Source organism: Podarcis tiliguerta (assembly GCF_965153285.1).
Source record: "Podarcis tiliguerta genome assembly, chromosome: 1".
In the NCBI taxonomy this organism is placed as follows: domain Eukaryota; kingdom Metazoa; phylum Chordata; class Lepidosauria; order Squamata; family Lacertidae; genus Podarcis; species Podarcis tiliguerta.
Window position 1 is genome coordinate 127293483 of NC_139534.1, and position 23697 is coordinate 127317179.

The following is a 23697-nucleotide window of genomic DNA, read 5'->3' on the forward strand; positions in this document are numbered from 1 at the left end:
AGCAGAGATTGGATGGCCATCTGTCCTGGATGCTTTAGTTGAGATTCCTGCATTGCAGGGGGTTGGACTAGATGACCCTTGGAACCCCTTCCAAATCTGCAGCTCTATGATTCCATGATTCTAAGGGGCATTTTCATCCAACATCAGGACAAAGGGTCCCCATGTAAAGTGGGAGGGGGGTGGTGGAATTTTCTGGTTTGAGGACCACACTGGCTTCTCCCTTCCAGTGGGCACTGCACACCCTCACATGTGTGAACGCCTACATGTGTACACACACAGGCAGACATGCACAGAGACACAACCCCCCCCCCACGAGAGCAGTGGAGACCAGCTTAGGTGGAGGTGGTAACTGCACCCCCCTTATCAAAAAATAGATGGGCATTCAAACTTCCCCCTCCCAGGACACCCCATCAGGGCGCTGAGCCTCACTCACTATTTAAATATATGTGACATCGCCAAAAACAGTAGAGGGTTCTGAAGGGCCAGAAAAAAATTGTCTCGGGGCCAGATCAAGCTCACAAACTGGGAGTTGGTCACCGCTGAAGTATAACCGCCCCTGAAATATGGAATTGCAGGACAATGAGTGGGGAATTCTGAATGCTTAAGACCTCGGGCCTCCACTAGAAGACAAAGAAAAAAGCACACCATAAAGAAGATAATCTAAATATAGCTTTGCTATGGAGATATGCGCATATATGTGCACAGGTGGCAGCAACACATGCTTTGTGCAGAAACAGAAGATGCCCCAAATAAAGACAATTTAATAACATGCGGACAATCTCACCCCCCCCCCTTGTGATGTGCCTAGCATGGCCAGGAGATAAAGGCTTCTCAAAGTTGGACTTTGATTTGAAAGTGGCACTCAATGTAATTTCTATACAGTGGTACCTCTGGCTGAGAACGGGATCCGTTCCGGAGTCCCGTTCGCAAGATAAGCAAAATACAACCCGCGTGCGCGGTTCGTGATTCGCCGCGTCTGCGCATGCAAGTGATGCCATTTTGTGTGTCTGCACATGTGTGAGTGCCAAAACCCGGAAGCCACCTGAAAACGCTCAACCTGAAGCAAATGCAACACGAGGTATGACTGTAATACCCAGAGAAACACACAACAAAAACATTCTATATGCATAGATAAAACATACTTTGCAGATGGAAGACATTGTGGATGCTGTGCTAAATTGTTTCTTCTTTTTCCCCTTGAAAAAAAATATGTTGGGGGGGGGGAAGAGTTCTAATTTATTTATCTGGGTTAGGAGAGATTTCATCTCAACCCAATGCAGAATTTGAACCATAATCTGTTTCAACAATATACAAAGAACAATGGTCCACAATATTGAGGGAACTTGGGTGAGTTACGTCCCACATTATTCCCAGCTTCTTGGTAGCCTGCTGGTTCTTAGTGAGATGGAGTCATTCCCATACTCTCCAGCTTTTCTCCAGTGAAAATAGGGACATCCTAAGGATCATATCAAAAACAGGGATGGAAACTTGGAGAGTCTGCATTCCTTAACAAATGCACTCCATTTAGAATGTTTAGGGACACGGGGAGCTGCCTTACACAGTCAGACCAATGGGCCATTTGGCACAATACTGTCTAGACTGACCGCAAGCAGCAATTCAGAATTTCAAACAGGAATTTGGAAATGCTGGAGTTTAAACTCAGGACTCGCTGCCTGCTAAGCAGATGTTCTGCCACTCAGTTTGGGAAAGGAGAGTCTTCCATCTCAATGCTGATGCTTGGATGTTCAGCTCCCATACAGCTGGAGGCACTCCCACAACGACAACAAGGGGCTGTAGCCAACTAATTTTTTTTTTTCATTCTTTATTAAATTTATACACTTCCTGTCATTTGAAGGTCTCAAGGAAGTTCACAAGAAAAAAAATACTGGGTAAAAGGACAAAACAAATAGTTAAAACAAAGCCCAAAACAAAACAATGCCCTCCACTCCGACAAACACATTTCAAAGGCCGTAAGAACAGGCATACTAAAAATTAATAGATCTGAGTTCGTCATGCCCCTTAATGCAAATATTGCCAATGTATTTCACATCTGGCAACCAGTGTGCTCCTCGGGTTTCAGATACAACACGGGCAGACAAGAAACAGACTGGGACACAAATTTTCATGGCCCTCTAGCGGCTAAGGTGGCTCATTTACCAGAAGTAATGTAGTTTGTAGTTTGATCAGCATCGAGTTGTACAGTGGTGCCTCGCAAGACGAAAAGAATCCGTTCCGCGGGTCTTTTCGTCTTGCGGTTTTTTCGTCTTGCGAAGCAAGCCCATTAGCGGATTAGCGCTATTAGCGCTATTGACCGTTTAAGGGCTATTAACGCCTATTAAAGGCTTAAGGGATTAGCGGTTTTGCTGCTAAAATGCTTTTAGCAGCTTAGCAATTCAGAAAAAGGGGTTTTGGAGCGAAAAAAAATTCAAATTTTTTCGTCATTTTTCGTCTTGCGAAGCAAGCCCATAGGGAAATTCATCTTGCGAAGCGCCTCTGCAGACGGAAAACCCTTTCGTCTTGCGGGTTTTCCGTCTTGCGAGGCATTCGTCTTGCGGGGCACCACTGTATACTTGATGCCGATCAAACTAAGCTTCTGAAAAGAAGAGTGGCATGTTGTGATGGAAAATACACTCGTGATTCATACTCCATTGGGGATTTCACCTGAGGGAAAGGGAAACAGAGGGCTGGCGCAGCGGCGCCAGGGAGAGAGAGAGAGCCATTGCGCCGTTGCATATTAAGAAGTGGCAGCGCCGTGATACGAAGTTAAAAACCCCACAGAAACGTGCCCACGGATCTAGAACATCCAGTTTAATAAAGTACTGAAGTTATTTTATTGAAAGAAGAATTTTTTTCTGTCAGAAAATGGCCAGCAAGCGCCAGGCAAAAGAGACTCGGGATGACCCAGTACAGGGAGCTGTTGCTTCTGAGGAGAATCCTAATACTGAATTCGAAATGCTGAGGCTAGTATTAGAATTGGCTAAAGTTGAAGCAAAAAAAGAAAGAAAGACATGAGTTGAAGCAGAGAAAGAAAAGGGAAAAGCAAAATTAGCAGCTGAACACGCCAGAATTGCAGCTGACATTCGGTTAGCACTGATACAGGCTGAGAGGGATATGGCAGAGAGAGAGAGCAGATTAGCTCATGAGGGAAAAGAAAAAGAAAGAAATGCCAGATTAGCCCAAGAAGAAAGAGAAAGGGAGGCCAAGATGGTCTATGAAAAAGACATGTTTCTTTTAAAAATGGAGGAAATTAAGCTGAGAGCAGAACTGCCACATCCATTGCTAGCGGGGTGGAGACTTTACCTCAGCTAAGGTGAAGAGATTTCCCTAAGTGTGTCAAAGGCATTCCTGCTAAGTTTTGAACAGACCTGTAAAGACTTAAATATTCCTGAGGAAAACTGGATGCTGTATTTACACCCACAGATATGTGGAACTTTGAGGGAAATATGCTCAGATTTAAGAGAAGATGAAACTTCTGATTATCTCACATTCAAAGAAAGAATGAAAGGGCGGTTTGGTTTAACTGCAGAGCAAAGCAGAAAAGCCTTTTGTGACATTAAAAGAGAGAGACTTCTGCCCAACTGAGTAGCCATATTGATAAAGCTCTGGACAGATGGGTGGAAGGAAGTAAAATCAAAACCTTTGATGAACTTAAACAGTTGATCAGTTTAGAGCAATTTTATAGACAGGTTCCTGCACACCTACGCTGGTTCCTTAAAGATAAGAAACTGGAAACAGTAACTGAAGTCTCTATCTTGTTAGATGAAATCGAAGGAGACTTAGGGGGAGCACTAGCACCCAGTCCCTTCAAGAAAAATAATGACTGGAAACTCAGAAAGTTGGGACTCAGAATGCCAACCCTGTAAGGTGGACTGCTCCTACACAATACAAACCTAAAGGAGTAGTTTGTCTCCACTGTCATGTTGTCCACAACTAGAGAAATTGAAAACCCCTGTAGCTGCTAAGACTATTAAAATGGTACAGGGAACGAATAGTGGTTAAAATGTATTTGGATCCTCGTATTTTTCCCGACAATCTAGCCAGTTCTGCGTAGTTGATCACTTTAACCTGCCATTCCATGATAGTAGGTATTAGATCTGTTTTCCAGTTCTGAGCCAACATAGTTCTTGCTGCTGTCGTGGCCTACAGAAAGAGGTTTATATCAGGATGAAAAAGAAGTTTTGTGAAAGCTGGAGTAAATATTTGGTGTATATAAGAGAAAATTCTGGGCGGCTTCCCAAAAAATATTAAAATACTGTAATACATCAAACAGTTCAGAATTGCAAAACACTGTTAAAATAGAAAAGTCACAGTCCCACATGGTGTTTACAGGAAAAAGGGTCCTCAGAGGGAATACACTGACAGGAAAGGGCAGTACAGTGGTACCTCGGGATGTGAATGGGATCCGTTTCGGAGCCCTGTTCGCATCCTGAACAGAACGTAAGATGCGACAGTGCGTCTGTGCGTGCGCGGGTCGCGTTTTGCCACTTCCGGGCATGCGCGTGATGTCATTTTGACCATCTGTGCATGCGCAAGCAGCAAAACCCAGAAGTTACTCTGTTACTTCTGGGTCGCTGCGGAGCACAACCCAAAAGCACTCAACCTGAAGCGTATTTATCCCGAGGTAGGACTGTAGTGATTCCGAGGCCAAGGAGGATTTGGGGGTCTGTAAAGAAACAGTCCAGTTAAAATCCTAAGTTCCTGTAGTGTGTGTCAAGAAGTCTGATCTATGGAAGATGTATAAAAGAAAGTACAGTGGTACCTCGGGTTACAGACGCTTCAGGTTACAGACTCCGTTAACCCAGAAATAGTCCCTCGGGTTAAGAACTTTGCTTCAGGATGAGAACAGAAATCACAGCGCAGCGGCAGTGGGAGACCCCATTAGCTAAAGTGGTGCTTCAGGTTAAGAACAGATTCAGGTTAAGAACGGACTTCCAGAACGAATTAAATTCTTAACCCGAGGTACCACTGTAACCTTAAGCCTGAACAGCATACAGCCTATAACTTGAAACAGTATATATTTTAATAAAAAGCAACAGCACTGTGCCGCAAATAACCTCACTGTTTGTCACATTTCTGTGGCAGAAGAAGAGTTTGGACTTTATATCCTGCCTTTCACTCCCCATAAGAAGTCTCAAAATGGCTAACATTCTCCTTTCCCTTCCTCCCCCACAACAAACACTCTGTGAGGTGAGTGAGGCTGAGAGACTTCAGAGAAATGTGACTAGCCCCAGGTCACCCAGCAGCTGCATGTGGAGGAGCGGGGAAGCAAACCCAGTTCACCAGATTACGAGTCCACCGTTCTTAACCACTACACCACGGTGGCTCCTTTTTACATCTGTTATAATAAAGTTTGTTTGCAACCTGTTTTCCCAAAAGAAAAACCCACTGTCGCTCGTGATTCATTCTCCATTGGGGAATTTACCTGAAGGAAAGGGAAACAGAGGGCTGGCGTAGTAGTGCCAGGGAGAGAGAGTGCCGTTGCGCTGTTGCCATGTCCAGCTGAGATTTGTCTGCATCCAGTTGTGCCAACCAAGCTCTGCCCTAGCAGGTCCATGAGGGATTCCAAATTCAACAAGCTGGTTTGTGGGTTAGCTTGGAGGCAATGCCAGATTCATCAGGGGCAAAATCTTAAATGTCCTGGAGAATTTTCACTGGTCAGTGTTGCAGCCTGAATTAGACACATGTGATTGTGGAGAGCCTTTACCCTGCAATGAGTTGCTGTAATAAAGCATGACAGCGGCTCATCGCCAAAGAGAACAGAACAAGGTGCTAAGTCTAGTGTCCATCATATTTATGCACAGATCGCTTTTCTGCAACTGGGAGTCTTCAAGGTTAAATGCTACAACCTGTTGCTGAGTTCAGGCATTGAATTGCACATTCTCATACAATCCTGAACACAATTTCAGATGTTGTTGGACTACAACTCCCATCATTGCTGTCTTTGTTCTAGGTATTTCGTGAGAGTTGCTTCTGAGTGAACTGTGCAGCCGTTAGGCTGCCAAGCAATCTAATGTACATTTACTTTGGGCATAAACAAACAGGTCTTCCTTCTGAGCAGTGGCAGAAGAAACCTCTCTGGCACCTGGGGTGGGGCAAACTGCCCAGCGGTGCATGCGTATTCTGGCAGGTGTACACCAAAATTGTAGCTCTGCCAGAGGCAAACTACAGTTCTCAGGACCCCTTGAGGGAAGCAGTGTGCTTTAATATATGGCATAGATGCAGCCTCGAAACCAGGGACCCAGCAGCTGGAGTGGGGATCCTTGAGAACAATCAGACCACCACCATACCTTGTTTCATTCTGCTAAGGTTCCTTGTGGTCTTCCCTGGAAACAGAATGGGGAAGCAAGCCATCTTGGGGTGTCGATGATGTTCTTAAGAGTACAGCACAGAACTATTTTCATTAGTGGGGCTGGACAGCTGAAAATAATTGTCAGGGACGTGGCTGAATCGAATGTCTGGGAAGAGTCAAACTCTGAAGATGAAGGAATGCCAGTACAGAGAGAGACAGAGTCTGACTCTGGAGACAAAGGAATGCAGACAGAGCAGGAGTGGGTTAGCTCGGACCCCTTCACCAAGAGTTCCCAGACTCAGATAGAGCAGCAGACTTGGACAGCTCACAGGCAGGAGGAAGGGCGGCATTTAGGGGGTTGCTATGCAGCAGAGAAACAGCGTTCAGTGGGCTCTTCTTCTGAGAGCGGGAGGGAGTCCACCCACCTTCTCCCCGAACCAGAAGGCCGGAAAGGGTTAAAATGCAATAGAAGTGCAAAAAAGGAAGGACTGGACTTTGGCACCTCCAGGTAGGGCTGAGGAAGACTAAAAGCCCTGGAGAGCTTCTGCCGGCCAGTATTGCTGATGCTCAGCCAGATGAACCAATTATCTGACTTGATTTAAGGCTGTTTCCTATGGTCTGCCAGCTGACGGGATTTAGGACAGGCGTCCCAACTTCTAGGGGCAGAAGGGTCTTCAGCCCCCTCAATATTTGCTGCCAAGGGGCTGGGCACCCTCTATGTTGAGGGTGGTTCAATGGTTGGCTCCTCCTGAAAGCGAAGATGGTTCTCTTTTCTCCTCTTGTTCAGAATAAGCATACCCAGCTCCTTCAACCGTTTCTCATCAGGCTTCGCTTCTAGACTCTTGATACCTTTATTACTTCCTGTGACGTGGACACTATGCTTCTGTTGATGTAGCCAAGAGTCGCTTTGGAGAATAGAAGACAAGGCGGAAACTGTCATACTTTAAGAAATAGGGTTTATGGAGCTATTTATACTTTCAGTCTGCATGGAGGGAGTCTAGATCTTACGGCATGATCAGTTCAAGAGGCAGCAGTACAAGCATCCTTCAGCCTTTCTCTCCAAGATGGAGCTCTCTTTCCCCCTCCTTCTTCCCCCCAGAAACCTCTTGCCTTCCCCCAGAGCGGGTACCCTGGCAACCTACCAAATCCCCAGTCTTTGTTCACACCTAGGGGCAAGAAGGAAGTTCCCTTGCATTGTTAACGACCCCTATAGTACTCTTGATAGCCCTGGGTCAGCCAGGTTGATTTGCATAAGCCAGCCCAGGAATTATCTGTCTGGAACAGCTCTGCAGAATATGTTCTAATCCATATCCCAATTAACCAAAATCTTAGCATTTATTCATTCTGAGGGTTTAACAATAGCATTAGCTTTGCTGCTGCATCACACTATTGACTCATGTTCAGCGTGTGGTCCACAAAACCCCTAGACCCTTTTCACATGTACTGCTAGTAATAATAATAATAATAATAATAATAATAATAATAATAATAAATCTTATTTATATCCCGCCCTCCCCAGCCGAAGCCGGGCTCAGGGCGGCTAACAACAATAAAACAGTACAACAGTACAACACAACACAACACTCTAAAATCATTCATTATAAAATTAATTCAAATCAAGCCACTGGCAACCATTGGGCCAGAGCTCCGCGAAGATTGCCGAGGGAGGGAGTCAGGCTGTGCCCTGGCCAAAGGCCTGGTGGAACAGCTCTGTCTTGCAGGCCCTGCGGAAAGATGTCAAGTCCCGCAGGGCCCTAGTCTCTTGTGACAGAGCGTTCCACCAGATCGGAGCCACAGCCGAAAAAGCCCTGGCTCTGGTTGAGGCCAGCCTAACCTCTCTGTGGCCTGGGACCTTCAAGATGTTTTTATTTGAAGACCGTAAGTTTCTCTGTGGGACATACCAGGAGAGGCGCTCCCGTAGGTACGAGGGTCCTAGGCCATATAGGGCTTTAAAGGTTAAAACCAGCACCTTAAATCTGATCCTGTACTCCACCGGGAGCCAGTGCAGCTGGTATAGCACCGGGTGAATGTGATCTCGCAGCAAAGACCCCGTAAGGAGTCTCGCTGCAGCATTCTGCACCCACTGGAGTTTCTGGGTCAGTCTCAAGGGCAACCCCACGTAGAGCGAGTTACAATAATCCAATACAATAATAGTAAGCCAGATTGCCCACCCCCACCCCCTATATTTGTGGATCTGGTTCTTCCCTCCTAGGTGCAGAACCTGACATTTGTCCCTACTGCATTTCATTTTATTAGCTGGGGCTCAATGTACGGTTGCAAAAAAGAGGGCACATTTGCCAACTTCTGCTTTTTTGCTGACTTCTGCTTTTAACTATGGATCACTATGATGACTCTGCCCATGAGGACAAATTCCCATGAGGACAAAGAGAACAAATGGCAACCACCAATCCTGATTCTTTCTTCTGCGGCATTAGCTACCCCTCCCAGTTTGGTGCCATCTGCAAATCTGATGAGCATTCCCATTGCTCGAAGTAGCAATAGGTCGAGTTTGGCCCCTGTACATTTCTAAAATATTGTGGTCTGATCTTCCCACCAGCCTTTCAGACCTGGAGGCTTTCAGCAGCACAGCAGGTACAGAGGGGGGTGACCTCACAGAGGACCAGGTAAGCCAGTCCACAAAAGAGAGTAATATACCCATGACCTCATAGAGCCCATGAAGGTGTGGTCAGGCTGCTCCTACCAAATAGCTACCCAGTGAAAGGGAAGCACTGAGACTCTCCTATCAGATATTGGAAGTCGAAGGAGTGGATCATTTAAGAGGATTTTGAATCAAATGTCCCTATCAGGGTGAGTGATGAGCCAAGCAAAGACCTCTCCGCTCCTTTCAATTCCCTCCTCCAAATGACCCCTGGGCTGGTTATGGATGTGGGAAAACACATTAGCTCCACCATGACGAAATGTCCTGGTTTTCTTCCTCCATGTTTCCCAATGATATGTATTTCTTAAAAATCAAAACAAAACCCGGAAGGAGAAAGTGTGTTTTGTCATGCAGTGTCCTAACACTCCAAACAACTTTCCCAAGAAGTAATTGAAGCAGTTGCTTTTTGCACAGTCAATGTAATTTTTTATTTTAGACACCTGTATGACATGAAGAACATTTTTTTCTAGTTTTTCTAGCAACATATTCACATTTGGTTTTGTCATCTGAGAGCTTCCTTGCAATCATTTTCTAGAGACAATTTTTTTTTAACCATGTAGAAGGCAAAGTAAAGAGGGGAGAGGGAAAAAACCAAAACTATATCCTTTACAGAGTTGTTATTGTAATTCACCAGATCTTAACCTATTACATACAGTATTTGTAAGAATGGATTCAACATATCATTGAATTTCTTCATGGCAAGTCTGCTTTTATATGCAAGTTGCTCATATGTTGCAAGTTTGTATGTCTTAAATCCAATCGTAGAAGGGAGCCTCACTTTTATTTTTCCAGTTCATCAGTCTCAGTCTTTTTTAGTGATACAGTCCTAAATCTGGGATCCCAAATCCTCTTTCCTTTATCAATATTTGAATTTTTTGAATCGATATTCTTGGAACTGAAGAGTTCCAATGGCATTTTCTAAACAAATATTTAATTTTGTGAAAGTATTTGCTCAGTATGTGAATTGGAATTCCTCTTAAGATATAAACTAGTCTAGGTATTATGTTCAGTTTAAGAGCATTGACTTTTCCCCACAGGGTCAGGTTCAATGACTGCCATCTCTTGATATCCATTGATACCTTAATAATAATAATAATAATAATAATAATAATAATAATAATAATAATTTATTTATATCCCGCCCTCCCCAACCGAAGCCGGGCCAAGAGGCTAACAACAGTAAAATAATGTAGCATTCTAAAATCAATTCATTATAAAATAAGTTTAAATCAAATTAAAGGCAACCATTGGGCTAGAGTTCTGTGAGGATTACCAAAGGAGGGGGTCAGGCTGTGCCCTGACCAAAGGCCTGGTGGAACAGCTCTGTCTTGTAGGCCCTGCGGAAAGATGTCAAATCCCACAGGGCCCTAGAACATTCCACCAGATCGGAGCCACAGCCGAAAAAGCCCTGGCTCTGGTTGAGGCCAGCCTAACCTTCCTATGGCCCGGGATCTCCAGGATTTTTTCGTTTGAAGACCGTAAGGTCCTCCATGGGACATACCAGGAGAGGCGGTCCCGTAGGTATGAGTGTCCTAGGCCATATAGGGCTTTAAAGGTTAAAACCAGCACCTTAAACCTGATCCTGTACTCCACCGGGGGCCAGTGCAGCTGGTATAGCACCAGGTGCAAGTGATCCCGCAGCGAGGACCCCGTAAGGAGTCTTGCTGCGGCATTCTGCACCCGCTGGAGTTTCTGGGTCAGTCTCAAGGGCAGCCCCACATAGAGTAAGTTACAATAATCCAGTCTGCGTGGATCACAGTGGCTAGGTCAGGGCAAGAGAGGTGAGCCAACTGCTTAGCTTGGCGGAGATGAAAAAATGCCGCCTTTGTTATAGCTGCAATCTGCGCCTCCATGGAAAGGGAGGTGTCGAAGATTACACCCAAACTCTTAAAGGACGGCGTTGGCACTAATTGCACCCCCACAAGAAATGGGAGTTGCCCCCCCAATCCCATATCGTCCCTTCCCAGCCAAAGGACCTCTGTCTTCGAAGGATTTAACTTCAACCGGCTCCCACATAACCATCCAGCCACAGCTTCCAAACATCTGATCAGTGTGTCTGGGGCCGAGTCAGGATGGCCATCCATCAACAGATAGAGTTGGGTGTTATCAGCATACTGATGGCAGCCCAACTCAAAACTCTGGACAAGCTGGGCGAGGGGGCGCATATAGATGTTGAAAAGCATCGGGGAGAGTATCGCACCCTGAGGTACTCCACACACCAAGGAGTGGCGCGATGACGATTCCCCCCCAAGTGCCACCCTCTGTCCCCAACCAGAGAGAAACGAGCGCAGCCATTGAAGGACTGTGCCCTGGATCTCCACGTTGGAGAGGCGGTGGTCCAGGAGTTTGTGATCGACCATGTCAAAGGCTGCTGACAGGTCTAAAAGAATCAGCAGCCCCAACCTGCCTCGATCCAGCTGCCTACAGAGATCATCTGTTAGGGCGACCAGAGCCGTCTCGGTCCCATGACCAGTGCAGAAGCCGGATTGGAATGGATCCAGAGCCGATGTTTCATCCAGAAACCCACCAAGCTGTTCAGCAACCGCTCTCTCAATCACCTTACCCAGGAACAGAAGATTTGAAACCGGGCGGTAATTGGATAGATCTAAAGGATCTAATGATGTTTTCTTTAAGAGCGGGCACACCACTGCCTCCTTCAATTCCCTTGGGAATGTCATTTACATTTTGTTGATGTTTAGCGATACTAATTTAGGTAAATCTTGTGGTATTAATAACACACGGTTGACTCATGTTCAGCTTGTGGTCCACCAAGACCCCTGGATCCAATTCATCTGGTTAGCTTGGGCCCAGCTATGGAGATTGCCCAGCTATGGGGCTGTACTACTGAGTCTGGGTCAAGACAAATAAAGACTTGCTTACTAAACTATAGTTGCTCTTGTGTCTGCTTCTTCCTTGGCTCTCATTCCCACACAGGACAAGATGCGTGTCAGCAGGAAGCAGGGCATTCTACTGCTGGCTGGCTACATGACTTACGTGGTGATGGGTGCCCTCGTCATTGAGCTTCTGGAGAACGATCACCACGAAAGACTAGAAGAAGCAACGTTTCGCATGAAAGCACAATTTTTTTCGAACTATACCGCTCTCAGCCCAGAAGAGGTGGAGTTATTTATACAGGTAAGGCTTTACTTTAGCAAGACTGAAAGGACAGACCATGGCATGACACCAGAGGTAAAGAGGTCAGAAAGTATATATGGGGGGGAATACAGTTTAGGAGGTGGGGACAGAATCAGTGGCCAGCATAGAGCCATAAGGACTCACCCTTCCTACTAGCCATTATGGCTCTGTTCTGCCAACACTGTTGGAGGCAACATGGGCTTCTCCACACTGAGCTTTCCTCCACTCTCTCCAGGCATGGTCATGATTTAAAGCTCCGTGTCTGAGCACCATTTCGTTGCTCTGGGGCTTTCCACGTGAAAACCAGCTTGTCAACAGCAATCATTGAAAACCCAAATTTACGTTTTCTCCAATTCAGTTATAAGGAGCAGGTTTTTGTTAGCATTTGTACTGCATTTCGCAAAGAATATACAGTGGTACCTCGGGTTACATATGCTTCAGGTTACATACGCTTCAGGTTACAGACTCCGCTGGCCCATAAATATTACCTCGGTTTAAGAATTTTGCTTCAGGATAAGAACAGAAATCGTGCAGCAGTGGCGCAGCGGCAGCAAGAGGCCCCATTAGCTAAAGTGGTGCTTCAGGTTAAGAACAGTTTCAGGTTGAGAACAGACCTCCAGAATGAATTAAGTTCTTAATCCGAGGTACAACTGTATTGGGGAAAGGAGAACATACGTCATATAGCAGCTGCAAAACAGGTGACTCTGTTCAAGGTCACAGAAAAGCTGAATCATTGTCTGGTTAACTGCCTTGAAAAGTGTGTGCTTGTGCCTTAGAACAGAGGGTGGGAGATGGGGTAGTCTCACCATTGTTTGGTTGACTGGGAATATGGGAGAGCCAATACTCCAAGCAGACTCTGCCCAGAAGAATTTATGAAGACAGCCAAGCCAAGCCATTATGCATTGCTACAAAACCCTCTTTTGGGCTCAAGGGAGAGAAACCTCCCTCATTCCCCTCTAACGGCAAAGGCTCCTACTTGAGAGGTGCCAAAAATGAGTTCCAGAAAGTTCCGGCTGAAAAAAATGCCATGGTTGCTCGACGGAACCAGAAGAACTTCCCTTCTGAGTGCATAGCAATTTGGTTAGCAGTATCTAGTGATAATCAGAGGAGGGGCTATTCTTATTGTTGGAATATTCAAACTGAGTCTTGCCTTCAATTGCAGAAACTGGTAAAAGCTGTTCGGTTGGGAATAGATCCAATAGGAACCAAACCTCATGATAAACACAGCAGCTGGGATTTCGCTAATTCTTTCTTCTTCGTGGGAACTATGTTAGCCACAATAGGTACTGTCATTTGGTTCTAGCTTCTCCCTGAATATAGTATGCAGGGCATTCAACTGCTCTCACTCAGATAAATCGTGTAAAGCTGCAGGCTTTGCTTTTGCTCTTTCATCGTCCTTCACATCTCAACTTTGTCTTGCCCTTTTTGGTCAAATAAATACCGTATTTTTTGCTCTATAAGACTCACTTTTTCCCTCCTAAAAAGTAAGGGGAAATATGTGCGCGTCTTATGGAGCGAATGCAGGCTGCGCAGCTATCCCAGAAGCCAGAACAGCAAGAGGTATTGCTGCTTTCACTGCGCAGCGATCCCTCTTGCTGTTCTGGCTTCTGAGATTCAGAATATTTTTTTTCTTGTTTTCCTCCTCCAAAAACTAGGTGCATCTTATGGTCTGGTGCATCTTATAGAACGAAAAATACGGTAGTTCATTTATTATATGCCCAACGAGCCCATTCCCTGATTAGTTATTTATTCCCCACCATTCTGGGGTCAACCCATTATTAAAACCACCCTGTGGAAAGTAGTTGGGCTAGGAAACGAGTTCAAATCCCACCTGGTGCAACTGACCCAATGCCAGTCTCCCAATGCAAATCCGTCCCTCTCAGCACAACCCTATGCATTCAGTGGGACTTGCTCCCCAATAAATTTGCATAGGATTGCAACTTCTTTCCAGTAAGCTACAAAATACACTCAAGAAACCACACACCCTTTATGTCTAGATGAATGCCTTCAATGCAGAAAACCATGCACTGTGGGTGAACCTACCTTATTAGCACTGTTTAATCCAGAGCTTTCAAAACTTATCATGTTGGTGACACACTTTTTATACATGCATCAATTTGTCACACAGTAATTGAGTTTTACTAGCAAACCAGTGGTTAAACTAACCCCTCTCCAGCATTCATACGACACACCTACACACTGCAGCCAACACACTAACTTGTCGTGACACACCGTTTGGAAAGCTCTGGTTAAGCTTTCTGGTGTGAAGCACAAACTGTTGATTCAAGTGTGCTTTGTTGTTTAGTCGTTCAGTCGTGTTCGACTCTTCGTGACCCCATGGACCAGAGCACGCCAGGCACTCCTGTCTTCCACTGCCACCCGCAGTTTGGTGAGACTCATGTTTGTAGCTTCGATCAAGTGTGCTACGGATAAAATAATCCATTCTTCAAGTGCAGGCCATAAAGCTGTGGCTTCTGAGACCCAAGAGAAGGGCTTATCTGTTTCTCAGCCTTTGGACTTGAACCAAAAGCATACTGGCATCATGCCATGCTCCGGGTTGACATCTAGCTCTTTGTTCTTAATCTTCCCAATTTTTTTAACAAGCTGATGTCTCACCAAAGCAGTTGTAGATCCAAATTAACACTCTCCATAGGAGACAGTAGGGACGTGGGTGGCGCTGTGGGTTAAACCACAGAGCCTAGGACTTGCCGATCAGAAGGTCGGCGGTTCGAATCCCTGTGATGGGGTGAGCTCCCATTGCTCGGTCCCCGCTCCTTCCAACCTTGCAGTTCGAAAGCACCTCAAAGTGCAAGTAGATAAATAGGTACCGCTCTGGCGGGAAGGTAAAGGGCATTTCCGTGCGCTGCTCTGGTTCGCCAGAAGCGGCTTAGTCATGCTGGCCACATGACCCGGAAGCTATACGCCGGCTCCCCTGGCCAATAAAGCGAGATGAGTGCCGCACCCCAGAGTCGGTCACGACTGGACCTAATGGTCAGGGGTCCCTTTACCTTTACCTATAGGAGACAGTGCCACAAAGCATCACAGTATTTCACAGTCTTTCATTTGAAGAACTCTGTAGGCAGATTCTAAAGTCTTTTTTTTAAAGTCCCTGTTGCATTCCCTTTATAGTTGTACTCCAATAATAAACTCAGTCTACTAATAATTTCTTTAGTGAAGGTTTGCTGGAGCATAGATCATCAAATATAATATAAATATAAAAAGAGAACAAAAGGCTCCCCTTCACTTACATAATAATCCTGTTACGGTGAAGTCCTCTCCAGATCAAAACCTTGGCACACAATGGCTGATTTCATTTAGCAGGTTCCCATGTCTCCTTGTTCCAAAACATGCCTGTTCTTTAAGTGCCCCTGCCCTCATATTCCGTCGGAATGAGATACAGTTAATGGATAAAAATTGCTTTTATTCTTTTTATTTTTATTTTTTTTTATTTTTTGCTGTTTTGTGTTTGTATGTCGCTGTATTTTTTTATTTTTTGTTGTGCTGTGTTTTATCTTTTGTCATTTTATACTTATTGTAAAATCCAATAAAATATTATAATAAAAAAAAGAGATACAGTTAATGGACAACCTGCAAGTGAAGGCTCGCCCCTCCGATTGGGGTGTGTGTGTGTTTCCAGAAGGATAATTACTCTCATTTGTATCCTTGATTAAGTGCAGAATCGGGATCCGCTATTATGGGACCGCTGCACGCCATGGCATTCCGTGCCGGAAGTCCCAATTTACATTCTGGATAAGAATTGTTTAATAAGAATGAATTGGCAGATAGATCAGCCAAGTCATAATTGAGTCCATTCTCAAAATAACCTAAAAGGGAGGTTTGTCTGAGCAGATGCCCTGAAGGCTTATACTGAGGGCTGTTATGGGCTGTTATCTGGGCACGATGGTGGTTCCTCTATCTAAGACGCTCCTTGCATGCCCAATTTCATCACCAAAGACATATCATCAAATACATTTCTAAATTTATCCCAAAAGAAATAAGAATTTTGCAATTCGTTTTTTAATCCAATAACTGTGTCACAAATTTTGAAGAACTGAAAAATCTGAAGGTAATTGGCAAATCGACAGTTGCTGACGTCCTTTGCAACCCTTTCTTAATCTTTTAACAGGCTATGGAAACCTCTGTCCCCAAACAGCAGATGGTCAGATCTTTTGTGTTATTTTTGCTCTCTTTGGAATCCCCTTCAACCTCATCTGCTTGAACTATATTGGCTTTTTTGTCTCAAGAATCTGTGAAACCTGTGCAGAGAAAGTGTATTGGAAAGAAAACAAGGTAATTCATCTGGAGATAATTTCTAATCTTACCAGTCACAAGACTGAGGGTGACATAGACTGATGCTGCACTCAAGTCCTGTATGCAGGGTTCCTGTGGGTATCTGGTCAGCTTCGATGAGAACAGGATCCTCGACTAGAGACAGGCCCTTGCCTGATCCAGCAGGGCTCTTCTTCTGTTATATTGCATATACATATGCATATATGATTAGCTGCCTCTATAATAGGAGGAAGACAAGAATAAATTAGACATGTGAATTGTGCCCTCTAATTAAGTTAGGAAGATAAACTCTCGCTCTGCCTTCAAATAGGAATGAGAGAAACTCCCCAAATTATTTGTTTTAGCAGTACAAATTTTTGGAACACAGCTGTTTGCCTTTAGTGAAAATGGCTCCAGTATAGATTTGCAAAATATATCTTCTCAAATTCATGGAATTTAATGCTTCTTAATTCTCCAAAATGTTAGTGGGTGTGAGAGTGGGTGCAAAAATTGCTGAACAAAAATTGAATTGTCACCTTTTGAAGCGTAAACGTTAACAAAATGTACAACACAGTTTGGATATTACAAACTCGGAGATTACTTTCCTCTACAGTTCCATTTTTTTCAATGTTTAGAAAATCAAGATTGCCAAGTTAACACGGGATTACGACAGACCAAGGCTTTCAGATACTTTCTTTTTTCTAAAATGAAGGTTTCTTATTTGCTTACAGCTTGTGGTTTGTCTGCAGGCACAAACAATGAGCCTGAGTTTGGACAAACATGCTAAGCCAAACCATGCCTTAGTTTGTGGCCAAAGCAGCCACCATCTCCTCTCCTGGAGCCTGTCTTGGAGAAATTTAAAAGGAGGTTCCTCGACTGTAGCTTCCCCACAGAGCAACCCAAAAGAAAAGGATGCAACCTCCAAGTGAAATGATAGGCCTTTACTGAAAAAGAAATGTGCATAGGGACAGCCTCACACATAAGAAGGCTGCAAAGAACCACATCCAAAGCCATGTTCTTTATACATTTCTAGATTACACACGTCATTTTTATTCACCAATCCAAGGATCACAGCAATCTTAACAGGTGCAACCCCATGTCGTCATCCTGAACCAATTCAAATCATTTGGTTCTTCAGATCAGCCCTCATCATAATGCCATGTGATTAATACAACAATTTTTCTTTTTTTTTATAAAAAAATATTTTTTATTAACAGGCCAATCAAATCACATTAATTCCAAATCACATTAGTTCCAAATTATACAGCCAAATTTTTTAAAAATTTTGTTGGGGGTACCCATACTTCGAGCTCCAAAAGGGATCCAAACATCACTCTTGCTGCTGCTTTAATTTCACAGTTCTGTCCAGTTAGTCTCTTTATTATTTTCCTCATCTTCTTGTTGTTATCATATATTCCTTTCTTTGTGATCTCTGATAATCTTCACAAGCGGGTTGAAAACAAACATATCCTGTGTGGATTTTACACTCTCCAAGAGCCATATCACATAAAGGACAGACGCCATTTCCACACCTCCGTAGAGAACATTCCCACAGTCTGTCCGTTGATTTCCACAGGCCTGCCAATCTGTATCTCAGGGGGCCCTGCCAGGTCAAATTCACATTCCGATAACCATACATTCACATTCCGATGGTCATGGTCCTCCTCCCCCTCGTCCTCCTGTGGGCAGGCCTGTCTTGACGAATCTCCATTTGTAACTGCGTCACAAAGCTTTCTTTCCATTCCCGATGTTCCCACCAGTCCTCTCTTTGATCAGTAATTCATTTCCACCCAGTTCTTAATCTCCTGCTTGTGATTAGTAATTTGCAACGATTCTTTCTCTCTGGGGGGGAGGGTTATTGGGTACTCACATAAGACAAAAAAAAAAGAAAAGTTTTTCCCTCCCCCCTTTCTGTTTCACTCTGACATACCAATCTTTTAATGATGAGTCTTCACTTGATTTATTGTCCAGCCCGTCACTCCGCATCACAGAGATCCCATTAATCAGCAGTCTTTACTCCCGATCTTCACTTGAAGTATGTGCATTTGCTTATTTTCCAATTATATATTTTGAGCTGATGCAAACCAGTGTGTGATCAGAGACAGCGTCCGGGAGAGCCGACCTCACCTGAGGGCTTCGTGCCTAGTGCCCTCACCCCCTTCTTTCGAATCCGGGGGTGAATTATGGACACAGCAGGCAAGGCAGTGCCCCCCATTGCCTTGGGGGGCAAGGGAGGCTGCATACTCCCATATCAGCCTCTTAATTACCTTGTGTGGGTTGGAGAGATGTTATTGTCGGCCATCTTCCAATGCGCCCCCTGGTGGCCCCCCACATACAACCATTTTTCAGTGTCTTTCTTTCTTAAGACTTTGACTAATTTTCCTGTTCATTACAAGTTTTCCAATGTCTTCCTCTTTCATTTTTTTTTTTTTTTTACAAAACAATTAAAGACTGATCACAATTGCCATGCCTAGCTGATTCTTGTTTTAGGCATACAGTGGAACCCATAGATTCTAACAGTGTTTGCGAACGGACATTCACTATGCACAGTAACTCAAAGCAGGTAGTTCTGTATTGTAAAAGTTCTGTACTCTACTAAAAAGGCAGGTACAGGCCTTTTCAGTTCAGCCAGGCCATAGACTCAAAAGAACACGGAATGATCAAAATACAGTTTTATTAAATTATTATTTTCTCCAACACTTGCACCCTTGCACTGCCACACTAAACCGTGGCTTGGCTTATGTGTCATATGGAGAACTGGGTATTGTGCTCCAGATGAAGTCTAACTAGGGTAGAATTATTATTATTTATTTGTTAATGCAGCCTAAAATCCCTGTGCATGGCTGGAGGCCAAGAACACTGAGCCCTGTTGCATCAAACCTACCTTTTTAATTTTCTTTTTTGCTTTATCTTTCAGAAAACAGCAAAATATCTTTTCTTCTATGTGGTTTTGGGGATTCAAATGTTTCTTATTTTGCCTTCGTTTCTCTTTCAATGGATGGAGGACTGGACTTATAGTGAAGCTGTCTATTTTACATTTATTACACTCAGCACCATTGGTTTTGGAGACTATCTAATAGGTAAGGCTTTCAAAATACTTTCATATTGTGGGCTTCACTGTTGTGCTGAAGAATATGAAAGCTCAGATCAGGTGTCATACAAAATGATGGTTGGCAATGATTATAATTTGGAAACCAAACCATATTTTAAGTTTCTCAAGTACAGACCCTCCAAGTATACCTATTTTCCAGGAACAGTTCTGGATTTACAGAAGCCATCCCAGTTTCTGATTTTATCCTGGAATGTCCTGCTTTTCCTTAAGACATCCCTATTTTCATTGGAGAAATATCGAAAGGTATGGAGCTTTATGACCAACGAGCCAAGGAGATAAGTAAACTTTAGAAGACAACTGAAGGCAGCCCTGTATAGGGAAGTGTTTTAAAGTTTACTTTTTTATTATGCATTTCTATATGTTGGAAGCCGCACAGAGTGGCTGGAGCAACACAGTCAGATGGGTTGGGTATGAACAATAAACTTATTGTTACTATTGTTACTATTATTATTATTATTATTATTAAGGACATCCCTATCCTAGAACAGATAATTCAACATTTGGTCTGTGAGCATTTAGAAAAGGATGCTGTGATTACTAAGACCCAGCATGGGTTTCTCAAAAATAAGTCATGCCAGAAGAATCTCATTTCTTTTTTTGATCAAATTACAAACTTGATGGGTCAGGGAAATGCTGTGGACATATTATACCTTAATTTTGGTAAGGCTTTTGACAAAGTACTGCATGATTTTCTCCAGAGGAAGCAGGTTGAAGAAGGGTTGAAGAAGGTTAGGTGGATTTATAGCAGGCTGACTGACCGAACCGAAAGAGTACTCATTAATGGTTCGTTGACATCCTGCAAAAAAGGGACAAGTGGGGTGCCACAGGGTTTTGTCTTTATAAATGACTTGGATGAATGAATTGAGAGGATGTTTATCAAATGCACAGACGACACCAAACTGGGAGGGATAGCTAATGCTGCAGAAGACAGAACCAGAATTCAGAATGACCTGGAGAATTGGGCACAATCTAACAAAATGAATAGTTTTTGCACCATTCTAGCAACTGCAACCACTGCTGCCTGAGGCCAACAACTGGAACAAACTGTTGCCAACAAATGTGGGATGAAAATAAATGTTTCTACATTTCTATTATTATTATTATTATTATTATTATTATTATTATTATTAAGTTTTATAAACAAGAATAATGTTATACAAATAAGTATACCAAGTTTTCTCATGTCATTTGTATATCACAAAAATAGCATAATAAATGTGGAGTAATATCTACAACACATGGTTCATTATTAGTGAACCAATTTCTTGGTTCATGAATTGGTTTAAACTATTAGGAAGAAAAGAGGGGAAAAGAGGTGGAGGGAGGAATGGTAAGTGGGGTTGGGTGGGGTGGTTATACTTCTATTCAAGTACGTTTCTGAGCACAAAAGTGTTGGTGCTGACCTGTAAAGCACTAAATGGCCTCAGCCCAGTATGCCTGAAGGAGCATCTCCACCCCCATTATTCAGCCCAGACACTGAGGTCCACCTCTGAGGGCCTGGGGCCAGTCCCTCACTGCAAGAAGTGAGGATACAGGGAACCAGGAAGAGGTGGTGGCACCTTCCCATCAGGTGTCAAGGAGATAAAGAACCACAAAACCTTTAGAAGACATCTGAAGGCACCCCTGTATAGTCAGATGGTTGGGGTACAAATAATAAAATTATTATTATTAATATCATCATCATCATTGAGCAGGAAGTTACAGGATGTGCACTGATTGGAAATTTGGTAGTGCAACCACACCAAAGCCTTTACAGGCTCAAACATCATCATGAGCCTAAACCATCACAAATAGGACATTGGTAGTTTCCTATGTGTAGTGGTAGAAATGTGTTTTAAATGTATAGTGTGAACATGACCTAACGAAGTTTAGATAAACTGAGTTGGCGAGTCCTTTCTTTTTTTTTGTAAATAATTTTTATTCATTTTCCAATTTAAAATATTATTAATAACAAATCAAGCCAAATATTTCCACATTCAAAAACAAAATAAGAATTATATAATCCGAATTAATTTTCAATGGGACTTCCCATGTTCTGGATTCAAGAGCTAAATGTCTATCCTTTCTTTCTGCTGTCTTCTTTGTTACTTCACAATTTTCCAGTCCTGATATTGACAATTTCCTCTCTCGATCAGTCAGTCGCTGGTATAACTATCTTGTTTTATTTGACCATTCCTTATTTCTATAATCATGCAGAGGGCTTTTTCCACATTGTTCTCAGTCTTAATATTTTGAAGCACAGGCCTCCTTCGGTGACCCCTCCTTTTTCTGCTGATTGTTGTTCTAATAGGCTCTGGACTTCCATCCAAGGTTGAAGTTCATTAGCGACTTTGCACTGTCTTTTGATCTTTAATGTTTCAAATGTATTGTAGGAGTGTACTTGGCAATCAGTAAGTCACACAAAGATTGTTCCAGTTTTCCCATAAAAACCCACACCAGCTCTCTGGGGCCCTCGGACAGCTGGCAGGCATCCAGAGTTCACCGCCACTCTCTTCTCAAACTGTAATACAGTGGTACCTCGGGTTACAGATGCTTCAGGTTACAAACTCCGCTAACCCAGAAATAGTACCTCAGGTTAAGAACTTTGCTTCAGGGTGAGAACAGAAATCGTGCTCCGGCAGCGCAGCGGCAGCAGGAGGCCCCATTAGCTAAAGTAGTGCTTCAGGTTAAGAACAGTTTCAGGTTAAGAATGGAGCTCCGGAACAAATTAAGTTCTTAACGCGAGGTACCACTGAATTCCATGCAAGTAAATGCATCCCCTGTAAAGAACACCCCTTTTGTACTTCCAATAAATATATATCTCCAATCTCCCCCCATTGAAGGAGACTTTTTCTGATCATATCCTTTTTCTTACTGTGTCAGAGCTTCTACTGTCGCCATATTTCCTCCTCATCCCGAGCTGATCTGGTCATATCTGATCTTGCTCTGCCAATTTTGATCAGGGCTCTTCGTTGAGGACTGCGATAACGCCAATAAGTCCAATTATTTTACGCCTCCTGCGTTTCCTTTGGGTAATTAATTCTTTCTTGGTGGGGTTCGCCAAGTCATGAAATACCAAATATAACAAATATAAAAGTACGGCAGCCGCTCACCTCATTCATCAAAACGACAAGAAAGGAGTGTTTTTGAAGTCCAAAACTTGGCCTCCAGCAACTGTGTAGTTTAGCAGATTTTTCTTTTAACTCGTTCCGTCCATAACACGCCTGGATTTTTTTGCCAAACCTTTTAATTTTTAGGAAGCAGGAACTCCCGGCTGACGGGACTGACGTTGGAGAGTTGCTAAATTCGTGCCTTGGACGCAGATAACCTACGGTCTGCGGGTGGTGCGGCGCAGCTCCCCCCCCCCCCGGGATGTGTGTGTCAGGGTTAATTATTTAACCCTGAATTACTGGCACAGCTGTTTGTCTGATCTCTTGGGAGGCTGCCATATCTCATCGTCGGAAGCCGGAAGTCTGAGTTGGCGGGTCCTTTAAATCACCTCCTCACACTTTACTGTTGCTTTTCTCTGTGTCTCCAGGGAGGAAGCATGACAGGAAATATTTTATGGGCTACCGGCTACTCGCAGCCACTTGGATCGTCATTGGTCTGGCCTGGATAGCTGTGCTGTTTGACCTCGTATCCTCATTACTTGAACCTCCAGCTCCAGTAAGAAGAAGAAGCAGCGCACGAAGAGAGAGTAGTGGGGACAACATAACACTGTCCCAAAGGGGTCAGTCTGTTAGATTTTCAGTGACGGAGAGTATAAGTACATCATTGCAGTCTCGTGGAGATTGACATAAAAATCAGTTGTACTCAAGAACTTCCATTGAGCTTTTTATAATTATATGCTATTGTGACATTCTGCGTATTCCTTAAAAACTCACTAGTTGCTCTTTAAGTTATGCAGTTTCTAATAAACTGTGAAATAGCCATGTTTCAGCAACCAAGAGAGGGAGGGTGGCTATTACATAAAAATCAGTTTTATATACTGTTGTTTTTATGTTTACTTTTGATGTCATCTTTTTGGAAAATAAATTGTTATTAAAAAAATTACATAAAAATCAGCTACACGCAAGAACTTCCGCTGAGCTTTTTATAATTATATGGCATTGTGACATTCAACTGATTCCTTAAAAACTGGCTAGCTGGTCTATAAGTTAGTACCATATTTTTCGCTCTATAAGACGCACCAGACCACAAGACGCACCTAGTTTTTGGAGGAGGAAAACAAGAAAAAAAATATTCTGAATCTCA

The 23697-nt window shown here is 43.6% G+C and overlaps 1 protein-coding gene across 2 annotated transcripts; it reads left to right on the forward strand.

Annotated features, from left to right (window-relative positions):
- The first annotated feature begins 1902 nt into the window (after nt 1–1902).
- Nucleotides 1903–23521, forward strand: LOC310676968 (potassium channel, subfamily K, member 16-like). 2 transcript variants are annotated; one of them, XM_083439206.1, is made up of 6 exons: nt 1903–2144; nt 11883–12083; nt 13246–13366; nt 16210–16373; nt 19270–19432; nt 22982–23521. In XM_083439206.1, exons 1-6 carry the CDS (start codon nt 2013–2015, stop codon nt 23236–23238), a joined length of 1038 nt encoding a protein of 345 aa, XP_083295332.1. In that variant the 5' UTR covers nt 1903–2012; the 3' UTR covers nt 23239–23521. The 2 variants fall into 2 exon arrangements, with proteins under 2 accessions (XP_083295332.1, XP_083295333.1); XM_083439207.1 differs by lacking the exon at nt 1903–2144 and adding an exon at nt 8509–9097.
- Nucleotides 23522–23697: the final 176 nt, after the last annotated feature.